The sequence below is a fragment of the Melozone crissalis genome, unplaced genomic scaffold (assembly GCF_028551555.1).
Source record: "Melozone crissalis strain CALT ecotype California unplaced genomic scaffold, PUWL_Pcris_2 ptg000041l_1, whole genome shotgun sequence".
NCBI lineage: Eukaryota > Metazoa > Chordata > Aves > Passeriformes > Passerellidae > Melozone > Melozone crissalis.
Window position 1 is genome coordinate 827,166 of NW_026535819.1, and position 22,261 is coordinate 849,426.

Sequence of the window (22,261 nt, forward strand, 5' to 3'; positions counted from 1 at the left end):
CTAACGAGTGCTTTGCTTGAAGCTAACGAGGGCTGCGGGGAGCTGCCAGTGATGATTGTTTTGTAAAACTGCATGTGCATCTGTCTTGCAGAAATGCTGCTCATGGATTCTCACTTATTCAGGTGGACAGTATGAAGGTCACCATGAAGGATATCTTACAAAAGGCCTTAAAGAGAAGGAAGGGATCACAGAGAGGCTCAGGTGGGTTATTTATCGTATTTTCCAGAGGGCAGGGTGTTTTCTCCACGAGTATATTTTATATCTCTTTTTAACCGTTGTGAACATTGCTCGGGTTTTGGGGGGTTGTGTCCCAGCCCCACTCACAGCAGTTCTGTGCACAGGTCTGTGTTCTCCATGCTGGCACAAAGTTGGCAGTGCAGGAGCTGCATAATGTTTGCTGCAGAGCAGTATATCCATTCCTGCAAATATTTATTTATGATAACAAAGCCATTTGCATTCAAGACCAGTTCATGGTAATTTGGGATGATGGGTAGAAGTGCAGCAAGTCCAGCCCATGATAGAGTTTGTATGTATACTTCTAATTTATGTAAGAAAATTATGCTTAGTGTGATTTTAAATAATTTCAAGAATTCGTTGTTACTTGTAGTGAAAAATTTACTTTCTGCAATGTTATCAAAATAGTGCTGTTATAGTTAAGGCATATGAGCACTTAAAAAAGGAAAATGTACAGTGCTTGTATTTCTATTTTAGCAATGTTTTTCTGGGGGGTAGATGTGCATTCACATATATGTTAGTGTATATATTTCAGAAGTATAAGGCTGAGAGATCTTTCCAGCAACAAGAAATAATTACTGAGAGAAATTGCACCGAGTCTTGTCACGCAACAAAGGAACTTTAATATAAACCCATCTATATAGTGGGAAAGATAAGGATCTTGTCTTTGTAAATGAATGAAACCTCCTTATACACCCTCAGTTTTAACTATGGGAAAAGAAAATAAACCCCGTTCTCCTTAGAAAAAGTAGTTCAGTGCAGTTTTTAAATGCATGTATAATCTGTCATGGATTTAATTAGCTATCTTCAGATGAGAGCTGAAGTTTTAATAAAAGTTAGAAGAGATAACACAGTGAAGGACACGGATGAGCTGTCTCAAGGCCATATTCCAAGGGAACGATAAGAGCTGTAAAAAATGGCAGAGAAGAGCAATTGAATGGAGCAATGAAAATCTGATTCTCGTAAAAAAAAAAAAGGGGGGGAGGAGGAGAGGAGCAGCGCTGGGGGGGGAGAGGAGCCCCGGCAGGCTGCAGCAATTTGGAGGGGGGCCAGCAGCCATCGCTCAGGCCGGCGGCGCGCCGCGCTCCAGATGTGCCAGCGGCACTCGCGCCCTGCCAGCTGACTGCGCCGTGTGATAACCTGCTCTCTGGATGCCCATCGCTGGCCGCAGAGATAGAATTAAATGATGATGATCTTCCCACAAGTTGGGAGAGGAAACAATGCATATAAATCTTGATTTCATCTCAGCGTGAGAAGTCTTTATCCATCATCACTCATAATGAACAAGTCGTTAGCGGCGATGAATGGCGGTGGGGTTTTTTCAAACACCTCTTTTGTTCACTTTTTGGGTGACTTTTATTTATTTCCTGGGGTCAGATTTCCCTTCCCTGAAGGGAGGTTGCTAAAGGATTCACTTAGCTCAGTCTTTAAACTGCTTCCCCCCTTCGTGTAACAGATGTTTTATTCTTTGTCCATCTGAAATTTGATTCTGCTTTGACTTTGTTATTTTTGCTCAGTAGTTTAGAGAAGGAATGGACCTGGCATTTCTTCCTTCAGCTAATACATTCACCTCTGCTGCCTTGGCCCTCCTGCTCAGAACCCTTTTCAGGAACAGGGTATATAGGGATGTATCAGAATTTTTTATTAACATTAACTTAGCTTATCCAAACCTTTCCTTATTCCCAATTCCCTGGATCCAGACAGGCTGTTCCAGTCCCATCTGCCACGGGCTGGCCATGCTGTGAGGGCAGGGAGAGCTCAGGATGCCACCACAGTGGGCACTGGAGCAGGAGCAAAAGGAAAGATTTTGCCATCATTCCTCACCTACCCCCAGATCCCTCGCCATTGCAGGGGATGTGCCTCTCGCTGTCACTGGGAGATGCAGGGGTAAATGGAATTGCAGATCAGAGCATTAGCACTGCACAGGCCTGGGCCAGGGTGCTTCAGGTCATTATTAACCAGTGGATTAGGATGTCAAAGTTCTGAATAAAAGATAAGACATAATTTAGGAGAAACATTTCTCCTCATTCAGCAATGTGTCCTTTAAAGCTGGTTGGTCTGATTTTTAAAAAGTCGTTACTAAAAATAGGCTGGACGTGTTTATTTAAAGTTTTTGGAATATTTTAATAAAACAGAAATGCCCATGAGCTTTTCTGCCTGTGTTCAGTGGGTCTCCAGATCAGCCTTTTCAGGACAGATGAGTTATTGCATTACAGCTTATGCTGTTGTCAAGTACTGGTAGAAGCAGTGGCTTTCTGATCTGTTTTCACCACTGACTTACAGGGCATTTTTCAGACTGGTCCTGAATTGGCAGGAAAATGCAAACCTGGGTTGGCTACTTTGGGTGAGGAAAATTTGAGGAATTCCTGTGGTACAATTGGGAAGGGTTTGTTCAGCATGACTAGGGCTAAAACACTAGGCTAGCTTTCTCCAAATACTTTGTTCAGCCAGTAAAGATTATTTGTTGCAGCAAAATACTGATCATTAGGAGACAGAAATGGGCTAGAACCTTTTCTTCATAGAAAGGGCCTGAAAAAACAGCAGCAATATTCTGACTGTGCCTAGCTCTATTTAGATAAAATTATTGCAAACTGTTCAAACTATTTCACCTTCCTTGCAATTCTTCTTCCTTAGTGTCTCAGGGCTTTTGACATATGAACTCTGACCGTTTTTAAATGATGGTATTTGAGCCAGCCAAGGGGAAGGGCAGGTGGTGCAGTACCTGGATGTGCTGTAGCTCAGAGAGCCTGGCCCCCAGTCCTCTCCTGGAGGACGTGGCTGTCCTGCAGCAGGACAGGGGGACCTGGTGACCTGTCCCACCACAGGCACCCACGGGGGTTAATGGGAGCACTGGATCATCTCTGCCACGTGCCCAGATCACCAGCTGGGAGAGGCACAGGAATGGCTGCAAGTTAGCAAAGAGCCTGTAACACCCAGTCGGTGCTGCACACTGGAGAAGATAAATCTGCAGAGGAAATGGTTGAGGCAGATGTTTAATTAGTTGGAGCCAGGCTGGATAAATCAGGACAGGAGCTGTCTATGCAGACACGCCGGTGTGCCTTCCCTTCCTCTGGGCTGGTGTCGCTGCCTTTAGAAACAAACTGTTCTTTCTGCTGAGAGAGAAGCAGCAGCAGGAGTCGTACAGCCTCTCCCTTACTGTAATGGATTCCCCTGTGTACACTCATAAAATAGAAAATGTAATTGATGTTTTCTTATGGTAATGAAAACTAACGAAGTCGAATACTTTATCATCAATTTGTTTAACCTATTGCCTGCTCAGCAGCGTGTATTGCACAGGCATATTTCATGGGAGAGCTGGAAATAAAACTGCAGTTCTGGGATGGGCTTCTAGGGGAGACTGGTCTAATCCAGGATGGGCCACCTTGAGGGGGCTCGGGGGCATTGCTTGTGCAAGAGGGTTTTCTGAAAATAGCTCACGTGGGAGAGAAAGAGCCGAGGATGGGCACAGAGAGGGGAGCTGGAATCTCCATCAGTGCCACAGGGACCTGGCTGGGCTCTGGGATAACAGCCCTTGGAGAACCCTCCTGTCCTGGGGTAGTTTAAGGATTGTTTTGTATAATCCTGCCGTGCCTACATCTCCTTTCTTTGTGCACTTCAGCAGCTGATGGTGTAAATATAAAATCTCTCTGCTGTGTGGCAGATCTGCAGAAAAGAACTCACATGCTGGAGATTGGGAGCATAAGAACTTCCTGTTCTCCTTGAATTTATCAGTAAAAATGTCAGATACCGTGCTGTCTGGATTTTGAACAGCTCTAATAACCGAGTCCTGAAAAGCTGTTTTAGAAGGTGAGACTGGGGTGTTTTAGTGCTTGGGATAATTCTGCTCCCCAGAGATCAGTTACCATTAACTTCTGGAGCAGGTAGCTGTTGGGCACGCTTGGAATCCCACCCTCAGCCTGGCAGAGGAAGCTTTGTAGGTCGTGCAGATCAGGTTGCAGAACTGTAAAACACCATTACCCCTGGAACCTGATTTGCTTTACTGGGAAATGATTTTCCTGCTCGCTCAGTCTGGTGTGTGTTTCTGCTGGTGTTACTTTCACCAGTACTCATGTGTTACCCCATTAACACGTAAGAAATCTGGGTTGTGGTAAGTGTGCACTTTAAATCCTGCTTTTTTAGGGAGGCTCAGAGGGACCAAGGCAGGCACAGCTCTTCCAAGGTGGAAGGCAGAGCCCATGCTCTGCTCCCAGGGCAGCTGGGGCTGGGGCTGACAGCAGCCCACAGAGTGCAGCAGGCAGGAGATCTTATCAGGCTTTTTATATCTGCACCAAAGCCTGCACTCAATATTGCCTGTAAAATATGTTTGCATGGATTACGATTTTAAGAACATAGGAAAGATGGTGACTTCATCCTTGATACTTCATGTATCTTGATGCCATGGTGATTCTCAAATTAAATATGTGCAGGAACTGTATGTACACTTGGAAGTCATCCCCGTGCCTGTGAGCTGTCTCATTCCTGCTGCTCTTCCACAAACACATTCCCTGGGACGCCAGTTGCCTTCTCCTCCAGAGCTCAGCTGAATGGACTATAAATACTAATGTAAAGTAAATAACAATGCAGAGAGAATGTGTGCAGAGGCTTTGTTTTCAAACAAATTAAGCATCGATGTCAGTATATAAAAACCGAATGTTCTTAGAAGGAGATGAGAGACAAAACTAAACAACATAAAATGCTGAAATGTTGGAATAATCCTGCCTGCTCCTGGTCCGTGTCAGCCTCTCTCCATCTGAAATTTCTAGTGAACAGAGAAGTCTCCTCTGATTAATCTTGTCTGATTTCAAGTAGAAATTCTTTGCAGGGTGAACATGCTACTGATTATTATTTAATAGCTGCCTCCGACTGCAAACATCCCTCGACCAGAAAGGCTCAGTCCTTTTAAGAACAAAATGCTCTACAAGTTTAATTGTTATAAACAAAACCTTCTGCCAACATTGCACAGACGTGACCTGTATTTTCCGTAGGTTAGAGGGAGAGTTATTAGCTCAGTGTTCTGTGAGTTTGGAGAAAGATTAATACTTTTTCAATAAATGAAAACAGCTGCTTTGCAATAACATTCAAGTCCCTAACAGCTGTCAACCAGTGCTTTTTGCATTCTTTAAAATGTGTAAAGTGACCAAAAATAGTTTAAAATAATCTTCCTGGTCTGTTTAAGTGTATTATTTCACTGCCACAGGAAGCTGAATAATAAGAAAAGAGAAAGATTCAAGAAACAGGCGCAGGACTTAAAGATAAAAGCCTCCATATCATATTTTAGTCCCTACACCAGAATCAGAGGAATTGCAGCTGCCAAGGGCAGGGAAAGGAGCCTGTTCCACCCCTGGTTCCTGGGAGCACAGTCTGTTACAGAGCCAGGTTTTGTGGTGGTTGGTTATTGCCATGGTTTGGATTTGTTCACACAAAGTTCAGGTTACCCTCAGAACCTGGGGACTCTCAGATGAAGAGTTCTGCTTGGGACTCATCTTTGTGTGAGGAGCAGCTGGGGAGGAGAGCTCTGAGTTGTGTTTGAAAATTCAGTTTCTGACGTGTCAGTGTCAGCACCACATTTCATGTCAAATTTCGTGACTTAAATGTTCTAAAGCAGCTGCTGGAGGAGCTGTGGGCCTTGCTGGGGTTTTCCTTCCCCATCCTACCTTGTTGGTGGGAGAGTAAGACAAAAAAATGTCTGTAAAGGGAAGTGTGTGTGTATTTTGATTGCACATATATGTATTTATTTATACATTTTGAAAAAGGAGAATTAAAAAGATAAACCATGTAAAGCTGCAGCCCTGTGGATTAAAGCACTTCTAACAGATGAACTACAGTTAGAATAAACTGTCATTAAAGTTTGATACTGTCATGGAATGATGGTAACTGAGGAGTTTAAATTTAAAAGTAAATATGTTCGAGTAGGCGATGCATATGTTTGCTCTGACTCTTTCTGGGATGGAAGCCCCAGCATCTGTGACAGTGAAAAGCCAATTAATTTGTGTTTCCTTGTGTTCACACTCGTGCTTTTCCGCTTAATGGTAGTTGTGAGTGGCTCTGGCTCCGGGTGCTTTTGGATCATTACAGCAGCCCTGCAGAGCCTGGTGCAGGGTATGAGCAGCTCTACCTGCAAACCCCTGTGCCCTACCTGCAAACCCTGCATGGATCCCTGCAAACCCCTGTGCCCTACCTGCAAACCCCTCTGGGATCCCTGCAAATCCCTCTGGGATCCCTGCAAACCCCTGTGCCCTACCTGCAAACCCCTCTGGGATCCCTGCAAACCCCTAAGGGATCCCTGCAAACCCCTGTGCCCTACCTGCAAACCCTGCATGGATCCCTGCAAACCCCTCTGGGATCCCTGCAAACCCCTGTGCCCTACCTGCAAACCCCTCTGGGATCCCTGCAAACCCCTCTGGGATCCCTGCAAACCCCTAAGGGATCCCTGCAAACCCCTCTGGGATCCCTGCAAACCCCTCTGGGATGCACTCAGCACCAGTGCCAGCATTCCCAGGGCTGTTTCAGCATTCCCAGGGCTGTGCTTGGCTCCCCTCACTGCTCCCAACCAGGGCTGATGCTGGAAGGGGCAGAGCTGCTCCCTGCCCAGTTTTGGGGGTGTTTCCTGGAGCAGGGTGAGCCCCTGGGTGCAGAGGGGCCGATGCAGCTGCTGGGAATGATTTCCTCCTGCCCGACCCGGCTCAGCTCTGCAGCAGGATGATTTATTTATCCCACTCCCCCTTTCCCTCTCCCCAGCCCGTGATGCTGAGCAGACCCCGCTGTGTTGGTGTGCAGGGAACAGCTCACTGGGAATGCAGTGTGTGAATAGTTGGTCAGAGCAGCAGTGCCTCGTTAGCCCTGTGCCTTGGGCTGGGGAGAGGCTGGGTACCAGCCCAGGAGAATTTTTCATGCCCAGCCTCCAGAATGAAGGTGAAATATTGAACAGTTTTGGGTCTGTTGGTATTGAATCTATGTGGTTACTGGTTCTACTGGTTTGGTAATAATGCTGTAATTTAGGTGACATTTTAGGGCCAGGCTGGGAGCGGGGCAGCTGCAGAGTTTAAAATAAAACCTGTATATTGGATTTCTGCTGTAGGTGCTTTACATTATAGATCAAACATGACGATTTTGTCTCAGCTTTTTTTAGAGCTGCACATTGCTAATGCAAAAAGGTAGCAATTAAGTAAAACCCTTCTGTTGAGCTGTGCACAGCCCGGGTTGCTGCTGGCCGTGCTGCACATTTGCTGTTCCCCAGAAAAGCAATCCAGAAATGAAGTGTTTGTTTCTTTTTAAGGGGCTTTTGACTAAATTCTTTAATTTCACTGGCTGTCAAGGTAGTGTTAAGTAAAATAGGTTTGAACTGCTGTAGTTTTTGTGTACTGGACTAGATGTCAGAAACCTTTGCCATCACTGGAAATTCTGTCACTCTGGATTTACTATCTGTTTCCCACAGCTGAATTCCTGAGCAGTGTGATTTAACACCTTGGCTCTCCATCAACCAGGCCTGGCATTTATTTGAATGCATTACACCACTGGTTTCCATAAACTATTTTACAATTGTTTCATATAAATGACTGTTTATTTCTACAAAAACCATCTGTATTTCTGTGGAGAGCGGCAGATAACTGTGTGTAAAATTCGGTAATGTCACAACAGTGCAAGTTAAGGAAAAACAGATTGGGCTAAAAAAAACCTCTCGTGCTTGTGCATAATGTTAAAAGTTTGTTTTCACTATTTAAATATCTTTATTTATTAACCAGTATTTGCATTTGTAATGATAAAATCTTTATTCCACTTCAGAGGTGTTGAGGGGCTTTGGGGATTTTTAGCGGATAAACAGATTTAAGACGTCCTCGCAGCAGCAGGATTGGAGATGTAAACATTCTGCTCTGCAGCCAGTTCCTCTCTCACTGTTTACATATTTTCCGTTGTTTTATTGTCATTGCCAAGCACACAATGGAATCCTGCCCCTTCTGTCATGTTCTGAGAAGGCTCCTGAGCCTCTCCCTGTTCCCCCTTTCTCTGCAGTGCACTGACCCTGCTCCTCCCTCTGCCCTTTTGCTATGGCCCAGCGCTCATCCCCTGGGCCATGTCCAGCACCCAGGGCTCCCCCAGGCCTCCCCAGGGACGAGGAGCTGCCTCGGTTTCCCTCCTCCCAGCCAGCACCCAAGGAGCCTCCACACTGAGCTATTTTAATTCCTCCATCTGCTGCCCATGTGGTGGCAGAGGGAGCGCTGGAATCCAGCAGTCTTACACTTAGCACGACTGATACTTTCTGACAGACTATTTGAAATGATAGAAATACATAAATCTCCTCTTTTTTATGACCTTGTAATAGCTGCAACATATTTCCAGCAAATATTTTCTATAGCAATAATAAAAAAGCGATAACAAAAAAATAAATATAAATATAGTTTAAACTCAAGCGGAATCGTGCTTTCAAAGCCCAGGGATGGAGCAGCAAAGCAATAAATCACAAATCCTTGTGAAAGGAGGGACTTGAAATGGAAAGTCCCGCAGACATCAGTGTTAAGTGTTTATCAACAGGGGTTTTTGACTGCTCTGCTGCCTTCTGCCTGTGCTCAGTTCCCTTTTGCTTGTTCCCTCCTGGCCAGCATCTGTCACCGTGGCTGTTGGGCTGTGGCTGCCTAACTGCCCACATTTCTGATCTTTTCTTTCTTTTTTCTTTGCTATTTTTTCTTTCCCTTTGTTATTTCCTTTGGCCCCAGAAGCTGTGGCTGCCCTGGATCCCTGGCAGTGCCCAAGGCCGGGTTGAGCAGGTTTGGAGCAGCCTGGGGCAGGGAAGGTGCCCCTGCATGGCAGAGGAAGGCAGTGGAGGAGGTTCCCTGGGCCGTTCTGTGGCCCCGTGGTGCTTGCAGAGGGAGCAGGAGCAGGGTCTGGCGGTGCTGCCCCACGAGCACCGTGTGTAAGGTGCTGCTCACACAGCTGCTCTCAGTGTGGGAGGTGGCAGCGCTCTGTGGAAGGGGTTCAAGGACAGACAGGTTTGCCTGGGCGTTCTCACCAGGCCAACAGAAATTGTAACAGGAGCCCCTAGCAAGGAGCAGGATTAATGGATGGCATGTGAGCAATTGCAGCATACAGGGGCATGGCTGTGGCAGGGCAGGCTGTGCTCCAGCACGCTGAGAGGGAGCCAGAGACCATCTGAAGGGGATGGTGGGTTTGCCATGGCACGCTTAGATTTCCAAAAAAGATTTGACAAAGGCTCGTAAAGCAATTAAGCTGTCACAGGATGAGAAGGAGGATCCTCACATGGATTAATAATTGATTAAAAGACAGGAAACAAAGAATAGGAATAATGGCCCTTGGTGATTAGTAACTAGGTTACTGGTGGAGCTCCAGTGGAACTGGTGGAACCTGCATTGTTCCTTAATGTGGGGCATGGGAAGGATGTGAATGCTGATGTGACAGAATGTGCTGTTGATACAAAAGAGGTAAGAATAGTGCAAATAAAAGCTGTCTGTGAAGCACTGCAGAGGTATCCACAGTGCTGAGTGACAGGACAATAAAACGAGAGAGGGAAGTCAGTGTCAATGAGTACAAAATAATATACATGGTGAAAAGCAACTGTAACTATATGTGTACAATGATGGGCTCTAATTACCTTCCATCAGTCAGGAAAAGTATCCAGCATCATCACAGTAGTTCTCTGAACACTTCAGCTCCGTGTAGGAGCAGGCAGAAAGACAAATGGAGCATCAAGAGCTGAGTCCATAAATCCCAACGTACCCACGTCTTAATTGCTGTATTTTGTCTCAAAAAAGAGAAGTGAAGAGATGCAGAAAGGGATGAGTATGGAAATGGATCAGGCACGTGAAATGAGGAGCAGCTGCTGAGGAGGGAAGGGCTTTTCTGGTGTGGAAAGGGCACAACTGGGTACGAGAGGTGTCTGTGAAGTGCAGGTGGTGGGGACAGTGAATTGGGAAGGTTTTATCCTGGTAGCTCAGAGACAGGAGCTGCTCACCCCAAACATTGGGGTGGCAGTGGCTCATTGGAACAAGAGGAATACTTTTCCTCACGCAGGGTAATAAATTCAGGAGGTAAATGTCATGGAAATGGGAAATTCAAAAGTGTTTTGGACAAATGCATGGACTGTAAAGGGAACAGAAACAGCTGATGTAGCACAGGTGGAAGTGGGGTGTTGGTGAGGATTATGGGAGCTCTTGAAGGTGAAGAGGGGGATATACAGGCATAGGGAAGTGTTTTATTACAGAGACAAATGCTGTAAAATGTCGCCTCAGTTTTCAACAGTTTGGATGGTTTTGTTGACACTGGTTTTTTGTTTAGGTTTGGCAACTCCACAAACATTAAATATTCTTTCTATAATCCTTATTTCACCCTGGCAACTAGTTTGGAGATGGAGGGGGTTTAGTTGGGGTTTTGTTTAAAGCCTGGTTCCCTGTTTCAGTGTTAGTGTTGTTTATTGTGCAGATTCACCCCTGACCGTGGCATTCTTCATTGCTATTGAAAGTTAATGGGGGAAAAATTGCATTCCAAACATTTGAACCCGTAGTAGCCATGGCTGAACTTAGTTGATCTCTGGTGATCGGTTCAATTTAGTTACGATTTTTAGCCATTAGGCTGGGGCTGAATGATGGTGATTTGGTTGAGGCCAAATGTCTGCAGAAAATTGGCTGTTTGATAAGAGCCCTGTTATCAGAGGGGGATACTTTCTCATTTACATTTAGATGAGTATTGATTATTTATTTACTCAGAGAAGTGAGATTCGTTCCCAATCTTATCTCTCTAGTCTCTGCTTGTCAGCAGAAAGAGAGAGAGAGCTCCTGACAACAGCCCAAGATAACAGCACTTTGTAGTGGAGATAAAAGTTGGAATGGGCCTTTTTCTAGTCTTGACTGAAAGGATAAGTTTTAAAAATTAGAACTGATGGGTCGTGCTTTCAAAAGCCCTTTCTGAAAGCTTTGCAGCTTAAATGGCAACAGAATTGGTTTGTTGGTATGCAGGTGGCTGTTCCCTTGTGCAAGGAGAACCCTTAATTTGATTACAGGGTGGGATTCTTCCCAGGCACCTTTGTGCGCTCATAGGGAGCTGTGGGTCCTGGGGTCTTGTTTTTAGTTCCTGATGAACATTCCTGTCTCTTCAGGGGTGTCTTGAAATAGCCAGGTGGGTGTCTGGGGACAGAATCCAAGGTGAGAGTGGTCCCACAGGGATTCAGGTGAAGGGATGTGTGGGATGGAGGATCACCCCAGGAGGAGTGTGGAGCCCTGGGAGCTGCCAGCAGCAGCAGAGCTTGGCTTGGGACACTGGCCAACACAGTCCGTGCCAGGATTTTAAAGGTTTATTTTACAGCTGCATTGAACATTTGCATGAGATTACAGAAATCCATAAAATCCATCTTTGGTATTGCCACTTGAAAATTTGTTGAAATTCACAGAGCAGGATTCCATTAGGGGACCATTAAATTATCCAATATTCCTGCTACAGTGACATCATTTGAACTTGTGAGAGAAGCCTGATAGTAAAACTCCTCCGCAGACTCAGCCTAACGTTCTTCATCTGTTGGCAAGCAGAGGTCATGTAAATGTGGACAGATATTTAAAGCATAATTGAAGAGTAGATACTCTCTGAAAATCCATTTGCACTTTTTTATTCATTTCTCAGTATTTTTCTCCGTATTTTCTGGTTTTAAGGAGTTATCCATGAGGCAGGTTGACCTGCTCTGGAGCTCTCTTTCCCTGCTTTCCTAGCAGAGTTAATACAGGCTTGACACAAACTGGGTAAAACAGTTTACCTGATCATGGGGTTCTCCAGCTGCTCCAGATAGAAATGACCCTGAGGCACTGCAGCGTGTGTCGAGGGGTGTCCCTGATGGCTTTTCTCAGGGTTCAGCAGCGTGGGGACTGGTTCTGATGGGGGTGATGTTTTTGGGGTGGAATCGGATCCTCACAGAGGGACCACGAGCCCTGCCTACCTTTGACCCTTCCATGGCGTCAGGGTTTGCCCCCGTTGAGCAGGGCTTTGGGACTGGGTACCAACAGCACAGATGTTCGGATCTGTGCCAGCAGTGCCCTTGGATGTAGCTCAGGAATCTCTGGAAGGTGCTTGGGATGGACAGACAAAGCCATTGTGTTTGGCTTTCACTGGTCCTGTTCTTAAACCTACACCAGATTTTGAATCCAAATTGATTTACTGCTTTGAGATTTGTTTCAATTCGGTATATTTTGCTTCTGCCTAACAAGCAGGCCTGTGTTTATCTAATTTATTTTAAATTTAAATAGTTAATCACATTTCCAGTAGCCGGGAGAGGGGCAGTTTGGTGCTGGGTCTGTTTGCCTTTCTCTGTGCTGCGTGCTGTGCCCTGCTGATGCTTTGGCAGCATCCCGTGCCTCCAGTGGTTGTGCTGGGCAGGGTGGGAGCCCCCTGTGCCCCGCAGAAAGCCTGGCACTGTGCCTGCTGGGTGGCACTGGGAATAAGGAGAGTGCCCAGCGCTCCACAGGGAGGGAACGGCCCGGCCAGCAGCGAGTGCCTCACGCGGCTGTGGGGAGATGGAATGAGCAGCTGTAATTGAAATTCTGCTGTAGTAAATTTAAAATAAATTGGCCAACAAATTCCATTCCTTAGGCATGCCATCTGAGGCTGAAAGACTTAATTTTTTTATATATTTTAAATATTTCATCATATACATGCTCGTAATTCAAAGTCAGCAAACAGTCAGAAATCTTTTAAGTAGTGGTGAAGAGGGAACAGATTTTGTAATTTCAGTTCTAGGTTTTTTGTTACTTTGAGACCTAGTTAAAGAGGCACTTGGGTCTGTCCCCACCCCACCAGGGCCTCTCCCAGCCCCTGTCAGGACAGCAGGGCTGGGGCAGGCTCAGGGGCTTCACCTGGAATTGGATCAGTGTCCTGGTTTTGTTCCAGTTAAGCCATGTAGTTTAAGGATCCATTCAACTAGAAGATTTTTTTTTTTTTACTGGCCTACCTTTTGTAAAACCAATTTTTTTATACATTTTCTGTAGTTGTAAAATAGTTTTTTAAGTTATATTGTCCTTACTTTGGGGATTTGGTTGGGCCAGAAAGAAGCTGGCACCTGAACCTTCAAGACCTACTGTTAAAACGTGAAAATAATTCATTCAAAGCAGCAGCATCTATCCCTCTGTGTGATGCAGTCCATAAGTAAGGGCTGATTTCCTTCCCAGGTGCTTCCAGTGCTCTGTGCAGGCAAGAGGCATGGGCAGCAGGGAGCAAACACTGGGCCCTTCCTCACTCAGGAAAGATTCCCCAAAATGCCCCCAGGGTGCACGGTGAGGTCTGAGGGTGTTTCCCACTCCAGGCAGGGGCTTGGTGCAGCCTCACCTGTGCAGGGACAGGTGGGAGTGTTGGACAGGGGTGTGGCAGGGCAGGGACAGCTGTGGACAGTGGGATGTGCTGTTTCCTTCCACAGCATCCTCCAGCTGCTGACAGGGCCCTTCCTTTGGCAAGGGGCTCGGGGACGTCAACACCCACCTGCTGTGTCCTGGGCTGCCAGCAACCTCGTGTGAGTTGAACGTGCTAAGCCATCGCTTTGTTAGAAAACAGATGATTTTACAAGTTACTTTATGTTGCAGGTCCTCAGTATCGGCTGGAGAAGCAGAGTGAACCTAATGTCCCAGTAGATTTAGACTGTACCTTGGAGAGCCAGAGCACTTTGGAATTCTGCCTTGTCCGGGAGAACAGTATGTTTCCCCTTTTCACTTTTGCTCTTGTAAACTGCTTAAACTCACATAAGTTATGTATTTTGGAACACAAGCTGTACTGTCTGGGCAAGTACGTTTTGACGAGACTCTCTGTCCCGAGGCACTTCTCCGTGGTGCCAAAACAATATTCCAGAGGGAAATGATGGATTTCATACCTTTAGTAAATAGTCTGCATCCTGTTTATCACTTCATGATTAATCTTTTGCTGTTAAACTGCTCTGTAAAGTTATGACCAACCCTGAAAAACACGAAATATGAACCTGTCTGTGCTGCAGACGTTGCTCAGTGAGTTGGGTTGGTCTGCAGGGTGTTGTGCCCTGTCAGTGTGGCTGTCAGAGGCCCTGGGGGTTTCTAATGCAATTTAAAGAAATTAGCCATGCAGAAATAACTGCAGCAGTTTGATGATTTTTGAAGTGCCAGACAAATAATCTTCTCTCCAGCTCTGCTCAAATATTTTTATTCTATTACTGTTTTAATGATCCTAATATTTATCTTCTGATTTATTTCTTTACTTGAAACAATAAGAAACTTTTAAAAAAGACATTTAACATTGGTTTGTGTTTGTTCCCCATGGAATTTTGATCCATTCTTCATTCTTTACAGCAGCCATGCTCTCAGGTTTGGTGTTCTTTCGTTCCATTTTGTGTAAAAGTGTTGATTGTACTAATGAGTAAAACCAGTCACAGTCCTGCCCTCAGCCAAGAACACTGCACACAGCATTGTGAGAGCCTGCTTCAAGCAGTGGAAGAGTTTGTTCCTTCTGTGCAAGGGTTAAACCTTTCAGTGGTGCCTTTTGGCCCCGGCAGTTGTATCTGATCCCAGCAGAGCCTCCCCAGAGCAGCCCTGGGTGCAGCACAAGGGACAGGAGCAGCCTGAGCTCCCCGAGCTGCTGGGGCTGGGATGGGCACTCAGCTCTGGCTGCTGCTCTCCCTGGGGTGGCACTTGCTCCCAAAATGTTCCTGGTGCTCCTGGTTCATGTCTGCACAAAATGGTTCTGAGAAACCGTAGGAGAGACCTTGGCAAGAGGGAGCAGGGGGGCTGTGCTGAGGAAATGGAGCAATTCTGACCTCGCTAATCGAGTTGTGCTCTTCCACAAGCCAGAATTCCCCGACGTCTGCATCCCACCTATTATTTTTGTATTGATTTTTAATCTATGAAATGATCCTCACTAGTCATACTTCCATGGGTTTTGCTTGTGATTTAAAATAACATTTTTTAAAACCCAGGCTGTGTAATTAAAAGAATACTGCAGATACTGCATTTTAAATGTATTTTCATCATCTGTGGAGGAATCCAGGCTGTGTCCTGTAGCTGTATCCCCCGCAGGTCTTTGCTCTCATGAGTGCCTGGGTTCAGGTTGCACCATTACTGAAGGAGTAAATCTGGTGGAGGTTTGTACGTGGTGTAGCAGCAGGCAGTCAGTCTGCTCTGCTCCAGGAGAGCCTCAGGAGCCTTGGCTCAGAATAAATGTCAGAGTGTTGAGGGGACTCCTGTCCCTGCTCCTGAAGTCCTTGTGCTGCACTGCTCCCCTTCCCTCCCAGGCCAGGGACCCCAAGGTGAGCCCTGGAGAGCTGTGGGATGGAGCCCTGAGGCTGCTGGGTCCAAATTGCCTGAGCTGGGGAGCGCCCCTGCCCTCCTTGGCACTCGTGTGCCCGTCCAGGAGGGTGCTCTGAGCCCTGCTGGGGTGGGCATTGCCCAGGCAGGGTGACCCTGTGTGCCCGTCCAGGAGGGTGCTCTGAGCCCTGCTGGGGTGGCATTGCCCAGGCAGGGTGACCCTGTGTGCCCGTCCAGGAGGGTGCTCTGAGCCCAGGCAGGGTGACCCTGTGTGCCCATCCAGGAGGGTGCTCTGAGCCCTGCTGGGGTGGCATTGCCCAGGCAGGGTGACCCTGTGTGCCCGTCCAGGAGGGTGCTCTGAGCCCAGGCAGGGTGACCCTGTGTGCCCATCCAGGAGGGTGCTCTGAGCCCTGCTGGGGTGGCATTGCCCAGGCAGGGTGACCCTGTGTGCCCGTCCAGGAGGGTGCTCTGAGCCCAGGCAGGGTGACCCTGTGTGCCCGTCCAGGAGGGTGCTCTGAGCCCTGCTGGGGTGGCATTGCCCAGGCAGCGTGACCCTGCCCTGGCCCTGCACAGAGGGGCTCCAGTTGTGAGATCACTCACTGTCCCTGCCTCGGGCAGAGCCTGGCTCTCCCCTGCAGTCAGAAAATGGATTTTGGGGTGCTTAGGAGCTATCTTTTGGCATGACATTAGAATAGAAATATTGACAGTTTTGCACTATTAATAAAATAATGGCTTGACAATCCTATCAGCGAACTGAAATATTCACTATGTGCATTCTGTCTTGATTTGAAATACTTTTAGCTTTGATATGCCAGTCAGAAAAAAACTCAGTTGTAACAGCTATTACTTGTAAATGTGCTCTTCATAGTCTCATAGTCATTTATAAATATATATATGGATGATGGCAAGCATCTCCTGGGAGAAGAGCAGCCACATTCCTTTGGGCAAAGAGAAAGTTTATATTTCAGGGTATTAAATGAAACAAAAACTTTCCATTATTAAGAAATATGTATGGAGAAATCCCCTTTCCAGCCAGCATTTACTAATAGCATTCAAGCTAATAAACTGCTTCCAGTGTGCAGAACTTTTAACTTGCACAAAGATTTATCTTTAAACTGAAAGCTGCACTTTGTAATGTGAAATGCCTTTATGTGTGGTAGGAAGCCGTTCATGGCTAATTTAGTTTTATTCTTGCCATCTTACTTCTGGAAAGTTCCTCTTTCTCATTTTATCATTAGATAGTAATTAGTATTCAAGGGAAATTGGTCTTAATATATTAAAATTGGTTTAGTGCCTTTAGACCTATAGCAAAGCCAATGTCTTATTGGAAAATGTAATTGGGGACTCTGTGTGTGTAATTAATTGTATTGCAATTAAGAACTTTCATTAAGCAATATTCTAGTACATTAATGTAATAAGGGACATTTTTGCAGTGCAGTTAACTTTGTGTTTTGTTGTTTTATGGGGGAAATGCAGGTTCCCGTCCCTGCAGCAGCTGCCTGTGCCACTGCAGTGCTGGCTGCTCCCGAGGAGCCGTTTCTGTCCGTGCTGGGGCTGGCAGGGCTGGCACAGGAGGCTCCCGCTTCAGCGGGTCCCCGTGGGAGCAGGCTCTGCTTTGGCTCCTGGTGCAGCTGCGGCTGCTTTCCCACTGCTGCTGTCTCATCTGGAAATCAGGGTTTCCAGTGGGGAGCTGGGCTGAGTGACCGAGCTCCCTCTGCTCCAGGTGCTCAGGCGTGCCCTGGGGCTGTGTGGGCAGCCCAGGCCCAGCTGGAGGGGTCTCTGCTGCCCTGTCCCAGCTCCTGTCCCAGCACAGGTGCCATTGTCACCACACAGCGTGGGGACAGGGCTGTGGGCACCCCCCAGCCTGGCAGAGGGTCCTGGGCAGGGGGGCAGCAGTGCCATTGCCACCCTCCTGCCCCACCGCCGGGCTCTGCCACGCCACAGCCCCTCAAGATGCTTTTAAGTGCACCAAAAAGTTTGACATATCTCAGTGTATCTTTGGAGTAGTGCAGCATGAGGGTTTGACATGATACATTATGATAATCCATAGTATAGAGACATTAACACAGGGGTCTGTGACAAAATGCATTGTAATGTCTCGGAAGGAGCCATTACAATTTATCTTGTCATTCTGGAGCATGGAGTGCTTGCAGTGTTAAGATGGCTCTGCATAAATTCACATGGAGACTGTTTAATTTGATTTTTGGAATCCTTTCAAGTCGAATGGCACAGCCCAATTTGTGGCTTAACCCTTTGGTGTCCCCTTCCCCAAAGGAGGGTCCGTGGTGTGTGAGAAGGGCAGCTCTGGGAAAGCTGTGGTGAAATTCTGTGTCCTGGGAATCTCCTGCTTTATGCTCCCCATGTGGCTTTGGACTCATTTAGCAGCAGATGCTCACAGTGGTGAAGTGTTGAGGCCACTCCAACAGTACAAGTCTCAAGGAAAATTAATACTGAAAAATCTGACAATTTGGTACCTGCTTTGCTGGAGCTTTAAAATCTGTACTAAAACTCCATCATCTCATCTTCTCATTATTAAAATTTCAGCAAAATACAGAGTTTTCATTAATCTCCTGCAGCAAATTTAGTTCTCTGAACTGGCAGTTGGTTCAGCTTTTAGGACTACATTAGCCAGGATATTAAACAAAACGTGTCATTCCTCAGGATCTCCTGTAAGAAGCTGAATCAGTTTTCAAACATATTTATGCCACTTTATCTACCAGCATCTGAATGATCATTTTGAGCTGAGGTGCTTTATTAGCAGCTGGCATCGAAATTACTCTGTGCAATTATATATCACATTATAGTAATGTTGAAATTGGTGTTAATCCAACGTCATAAAATGTAAAAAAATCTTTAAAGCGTGTTATATTTTTTCAGTAATTGGCATTTTGGCTTAATGAGTTGTTGCCTTTTATAAAGGCAATACCTGCAGTGGTAATGAGAATACTAATCAGTAAATAAAGTGCAGCTTCACATCGGCATGCCCGAGGTGCTGCTGGCACATGGGGGATCTGTGCTGGCATCCAGGGGGCACCTCTGGGGACAGACAGGCACCTCTGGGGACAGACAGACGCCTCTGGGTGGGTTTTGGGCAGCTCTGGCCTCCTTGCTGGGTGGCCAGCAGGGTGCCCTGCTCGTCCCCTGGGTACCCACGGTCCAGGGCTGCCTGTGCCACCAGAGAGCTGGTCCCCAGCACGGTGTGCTGCTCTCCACGCAGCCTCAAGTGCCTGCCCTCGTGGCCTCAGTGCCTGGTGGCTGCCCTGGGTGGAGGGTGGCATCTCCTGGTGCCGGAGCCGCTCAGAGTCCCTGGGCACGCCCAGGTGTGCCCCGAGCCAAACCTCCCTTCAGGAGCCCCTGGGCCTTGTCTTGCAGGTTCCAGAGGAGAAGAGGTGTCGGAGGAGGACCCCCAGATCGACATAGCCACGGTGCAGGACATGCTCAGCAGCCACCACTACAAGTCCTTCAAAGTCAGCATGATCCACCGGCTGCGCTTCACCACGGACGTGCAGTTAGGTAAATGCACCCGTGCCTGGCACAGGGCAGCTCGGGGCTGTGCCAGTGCTGCCTGGCATCTCTGCCTCGCTGAATCCATCGTCATCACCTTGCTCCATTTTCTCACGGAGCACTTGAAAGCGTTGCAGGCGTTTCAGCAGTTAAAAAATTGCTTTCCGTTGAAAATACTTCAGTATTTTTATTATCCCCAATCAGTTGCACATGTTGCCTCTGAAGGAAGGCCATTATTTAATGACCTCGTCTCTTTTTTTCAGTCTAGGCTTCCTAATGGAAAGCTTCTTGCCAACTGTTTTGTTATTTTTAAATGAGGCTTTGCAAAATTGGGAGTTATTGGGTTTTTCCTTTTCTGAGACTGAAAGATTTTTAACGACCTGGTGGAAATTTGAGGTGGAACAAAATAAATGAGCATTCTCTAAAGGTTTTATATTGTCCTTATTGGCTCGCTGAATGCTTTTGAAAACCTGAAGGCCAAGGGCTGACAGAATCCTGAATTATAAAAGCCCCATTACTGTTTTAAAATGATTGAATGGCTTTTTATCTTTGTGTTTAAATTGTGAAAATTTGATTAATGATGCATTGGTAGGTGACCTGTGACATTCCTGCAAATACTTCCATAAAGAAATGATTCAGCAGTAAGATATTAAGTGCCATAATGTTTACAAAATACATTTATTCTGTAGAATTCAGGATTGTTAAACTGTACCAACTCCTGTATTATTGTCACCACAGTCCCTTCACTCCTCCATCCTGAAGCACATGTAAGAGTGTGTGTGTGTAAAATTCTCACAGAAGAGGGTTTTTTGGTTTATTTTGAGCTGTCTAGTTGAGGCAGGATTTATCTCTGGTGCTGGAGCAGGGCAGTGCTGGGCATGTTTGCTGCCTTGAGCAAACTCTCGGGGTGTGATAGTTTGCTTCCAGTGAAGTTTGACTCGCTGTATCTGGGAAGTGTCAGAAATGAGAGCTTGAAAAGGTCATGACAGATCACTAAAGATAAATGGTTAAGGGAGAAGAGCTGTTAAATGAAACAAATGGCTTAACTTGTGCAGCAGTGGAGGAGCTGACCCTGCCCAGTGCTGTAAGGAGCATAAAATTTCCCTTTTATAACAGTCTGTGAACTTGTGTGATTTTGATGACAGTGCACTGACAATGGGACTTTATAATCTAATTTCATTTTTTTTAAATCAAAGAAAACCCCAGGAGGGTGTTCAAACCTTGGGCAAATACAGAAAATCAAAACCTTTTGATAAAGTCTGAGTAAGTTGCTGGGCTTTCTCCTGAATTTTTTAAAGACATTAGAAGATCAAGATTGGCAAAACAAGGACTGAGGGGCAGTGTGGGTTTGGGCTGGTGCGTGTTGCATGTTCCCTGAGTGACAGACTGCTTCTTCCTCCCTGGAATGGCAACAACAGGGGCTAAGTTTTTAATTCAGAGGTGACTGGCCTGGGAGCCTGGTGATGGCCGGTTGCAAAGACTTTTCTTTGCAGCTTTTGTGTGCCATCAGTTCTGTGTAGCAGCTGTAACAGGACAAGGGTTTCTCGGGGACCCCAAAAATCCTGTGTCACCCCTCTGCTCCTTGTTGGCAGATCAGTGGTGTCAGGGGCTGTGCAGGAGTGGATTGCACTTTTTGAAATGTTTTAGCTGTTTTCAGGCCTGACCATTGAATTTGAGACAAGGCTTATGAACAACATGGGAGTACATTTGATTTTCTGTACGTTGTGTGTAGCTCTGTAGTAAAAGGTGATACGTGCATGGCCATGGGAGGAGTGCCCAGCCCTCTGAGTGATGGGGCTTTTGCATTTAAGGTGGCAGTTTAAGGTCTGGGGTTTGTGTTTCTGCCCATATCACAGGGTAATGCACACACAGCAGCGCTCTCAGCACTTTTACAAAGGCTCTATCCTGTGCTGGAGGAATAAGACACATTTACTCGTGTATTACATTAGCACAACTAACAGGAGCATATTGTCTGGGAAAACAACTGCTGGCAAGTGTTTCAGAGAGGGGAGGGGGCAATTGCAGACCCAACAAAGGGAGCAAGAACAGAACACTGCTACTGGACCCACACATTGATGGCATTCCTTTTGACAAAATGAATGAATTTGAAAAATAGTAGAAGGAGCATTTTCACTTGGGTTTTGAGTATGAGTGATTTGTGCTGTGAGACAGAGACTGCAGAAACCACAGACACAATACTGTTTTGATTTTAGGTTTCAACACATCCAGATTGTGAGAACAATAACACAAAAAAGACAACATTCTTTGTCAATGTACTCTCTGGATGTGGGTGAGCTTCAGCCAGCGATGTCGAGATACAGAAATAATGGATGAAGTATACAGCAACAATTTGCAGATAAAAATAATAGAAGTTAAAGTGTATTTTACATGATAAAAAAAAGATGAAAGAGGAGGAAGTCTGTTCCATCTGAGATGGTTACAAAATGGTGAAGTAGCCTCTGCTGAGAAGATTGATGCAATGGGGAGTGACCTTGGCTTGGAGCAGGAGCTGGTGATGTATGTATGAGCATCTCGCTGCTAAATGGACCCAGATTTGTAGCACTAATATACATGGAAGCCCAGAACCAAACTCAGGATGGCAATAAATCAACAGCCACTTTGGGTGTCATTTCTGGTTTATATTCCACTATTGTTCTATCACTTTAATTCATGTCACTATCATCTGTTCATCTGGAACAGTTTTATATAATTTTCCAGTGGAGTTACCTGACAAATCCTATCAAATTAACAAGGTGCATTAACAGTATTGACTGACTGTGAATTCTGAAGTTGCAGGACCAAACAGTGACATTTTTTTGAGGATATTTATAGGGGTGATGCTCTTAGAGGAAGGGATGGGGAACAGCCCTCACACATCAAGAATTTGCACCTTTATTTTTAGAACTTCCCCTGACTTTTTTTTAGTGAGAAAATGAGACTTCGTATCATCAACTTCCATATTTTCCTTAAACTACAGCAAATACCATTTGGAATAATGAACCATCACAGTGAAATACCAACACCAATTTTACATAATCTGTCCAAAATTAAATCACAAACCAAAATGGGCTCCAGATACAGCCTCAGCCTACTCAAATTAGTGAGTTCCAGGAGCCTGGGTGTTAATTGGACTCTTGATACAATGCTTAATTGCAATGTGATCTCTCTGATGTGAGGTGTGTTTAATGATTGTTGGGTTAGGGAGTATTGCCATGACCCAGGGGTGGGTGAGGCTGGCCTGGTCTCAGGGCAGGGGCTGCAGCCAGACCCCCCCA

The 22,261-nt window shown here is 46.1% G+C and overlaps 1 protein-coding gene across 4 annotated transcripts in view; it reads left to right on the forward strand.

Moving 5' to 3' along the window:
- The window catches only part of MAPKAP1 (MAPK associated protein 1), an 82,494-nt gene that overhangs the window by 46,208 nt on the left and 14,025 nt on the right, over nt 1-22,261 (forward strand). For 3 of the 4 annotated variants that reach the window (XM_054284318.1, XM_054284317.1, XM_054284319.1), the window contains exons 8-10: nt 92-201; nt 13,800-13,907; nt 18,855-18,995. In XM_054284318.1, coding sequence (XP_054140293.1) covers nt 92-201; nt 13,800-13,907; nt 18,855-18,995 — 359 coding nt within the window. The remainder of the gene's footprint in view (nt 1-91; nt 202-13,799; nt 13,908-18,854; nt 18,996-22,261) is intronic. The other variant, XM_054284320.1, reaches the window with a different exon arrangement.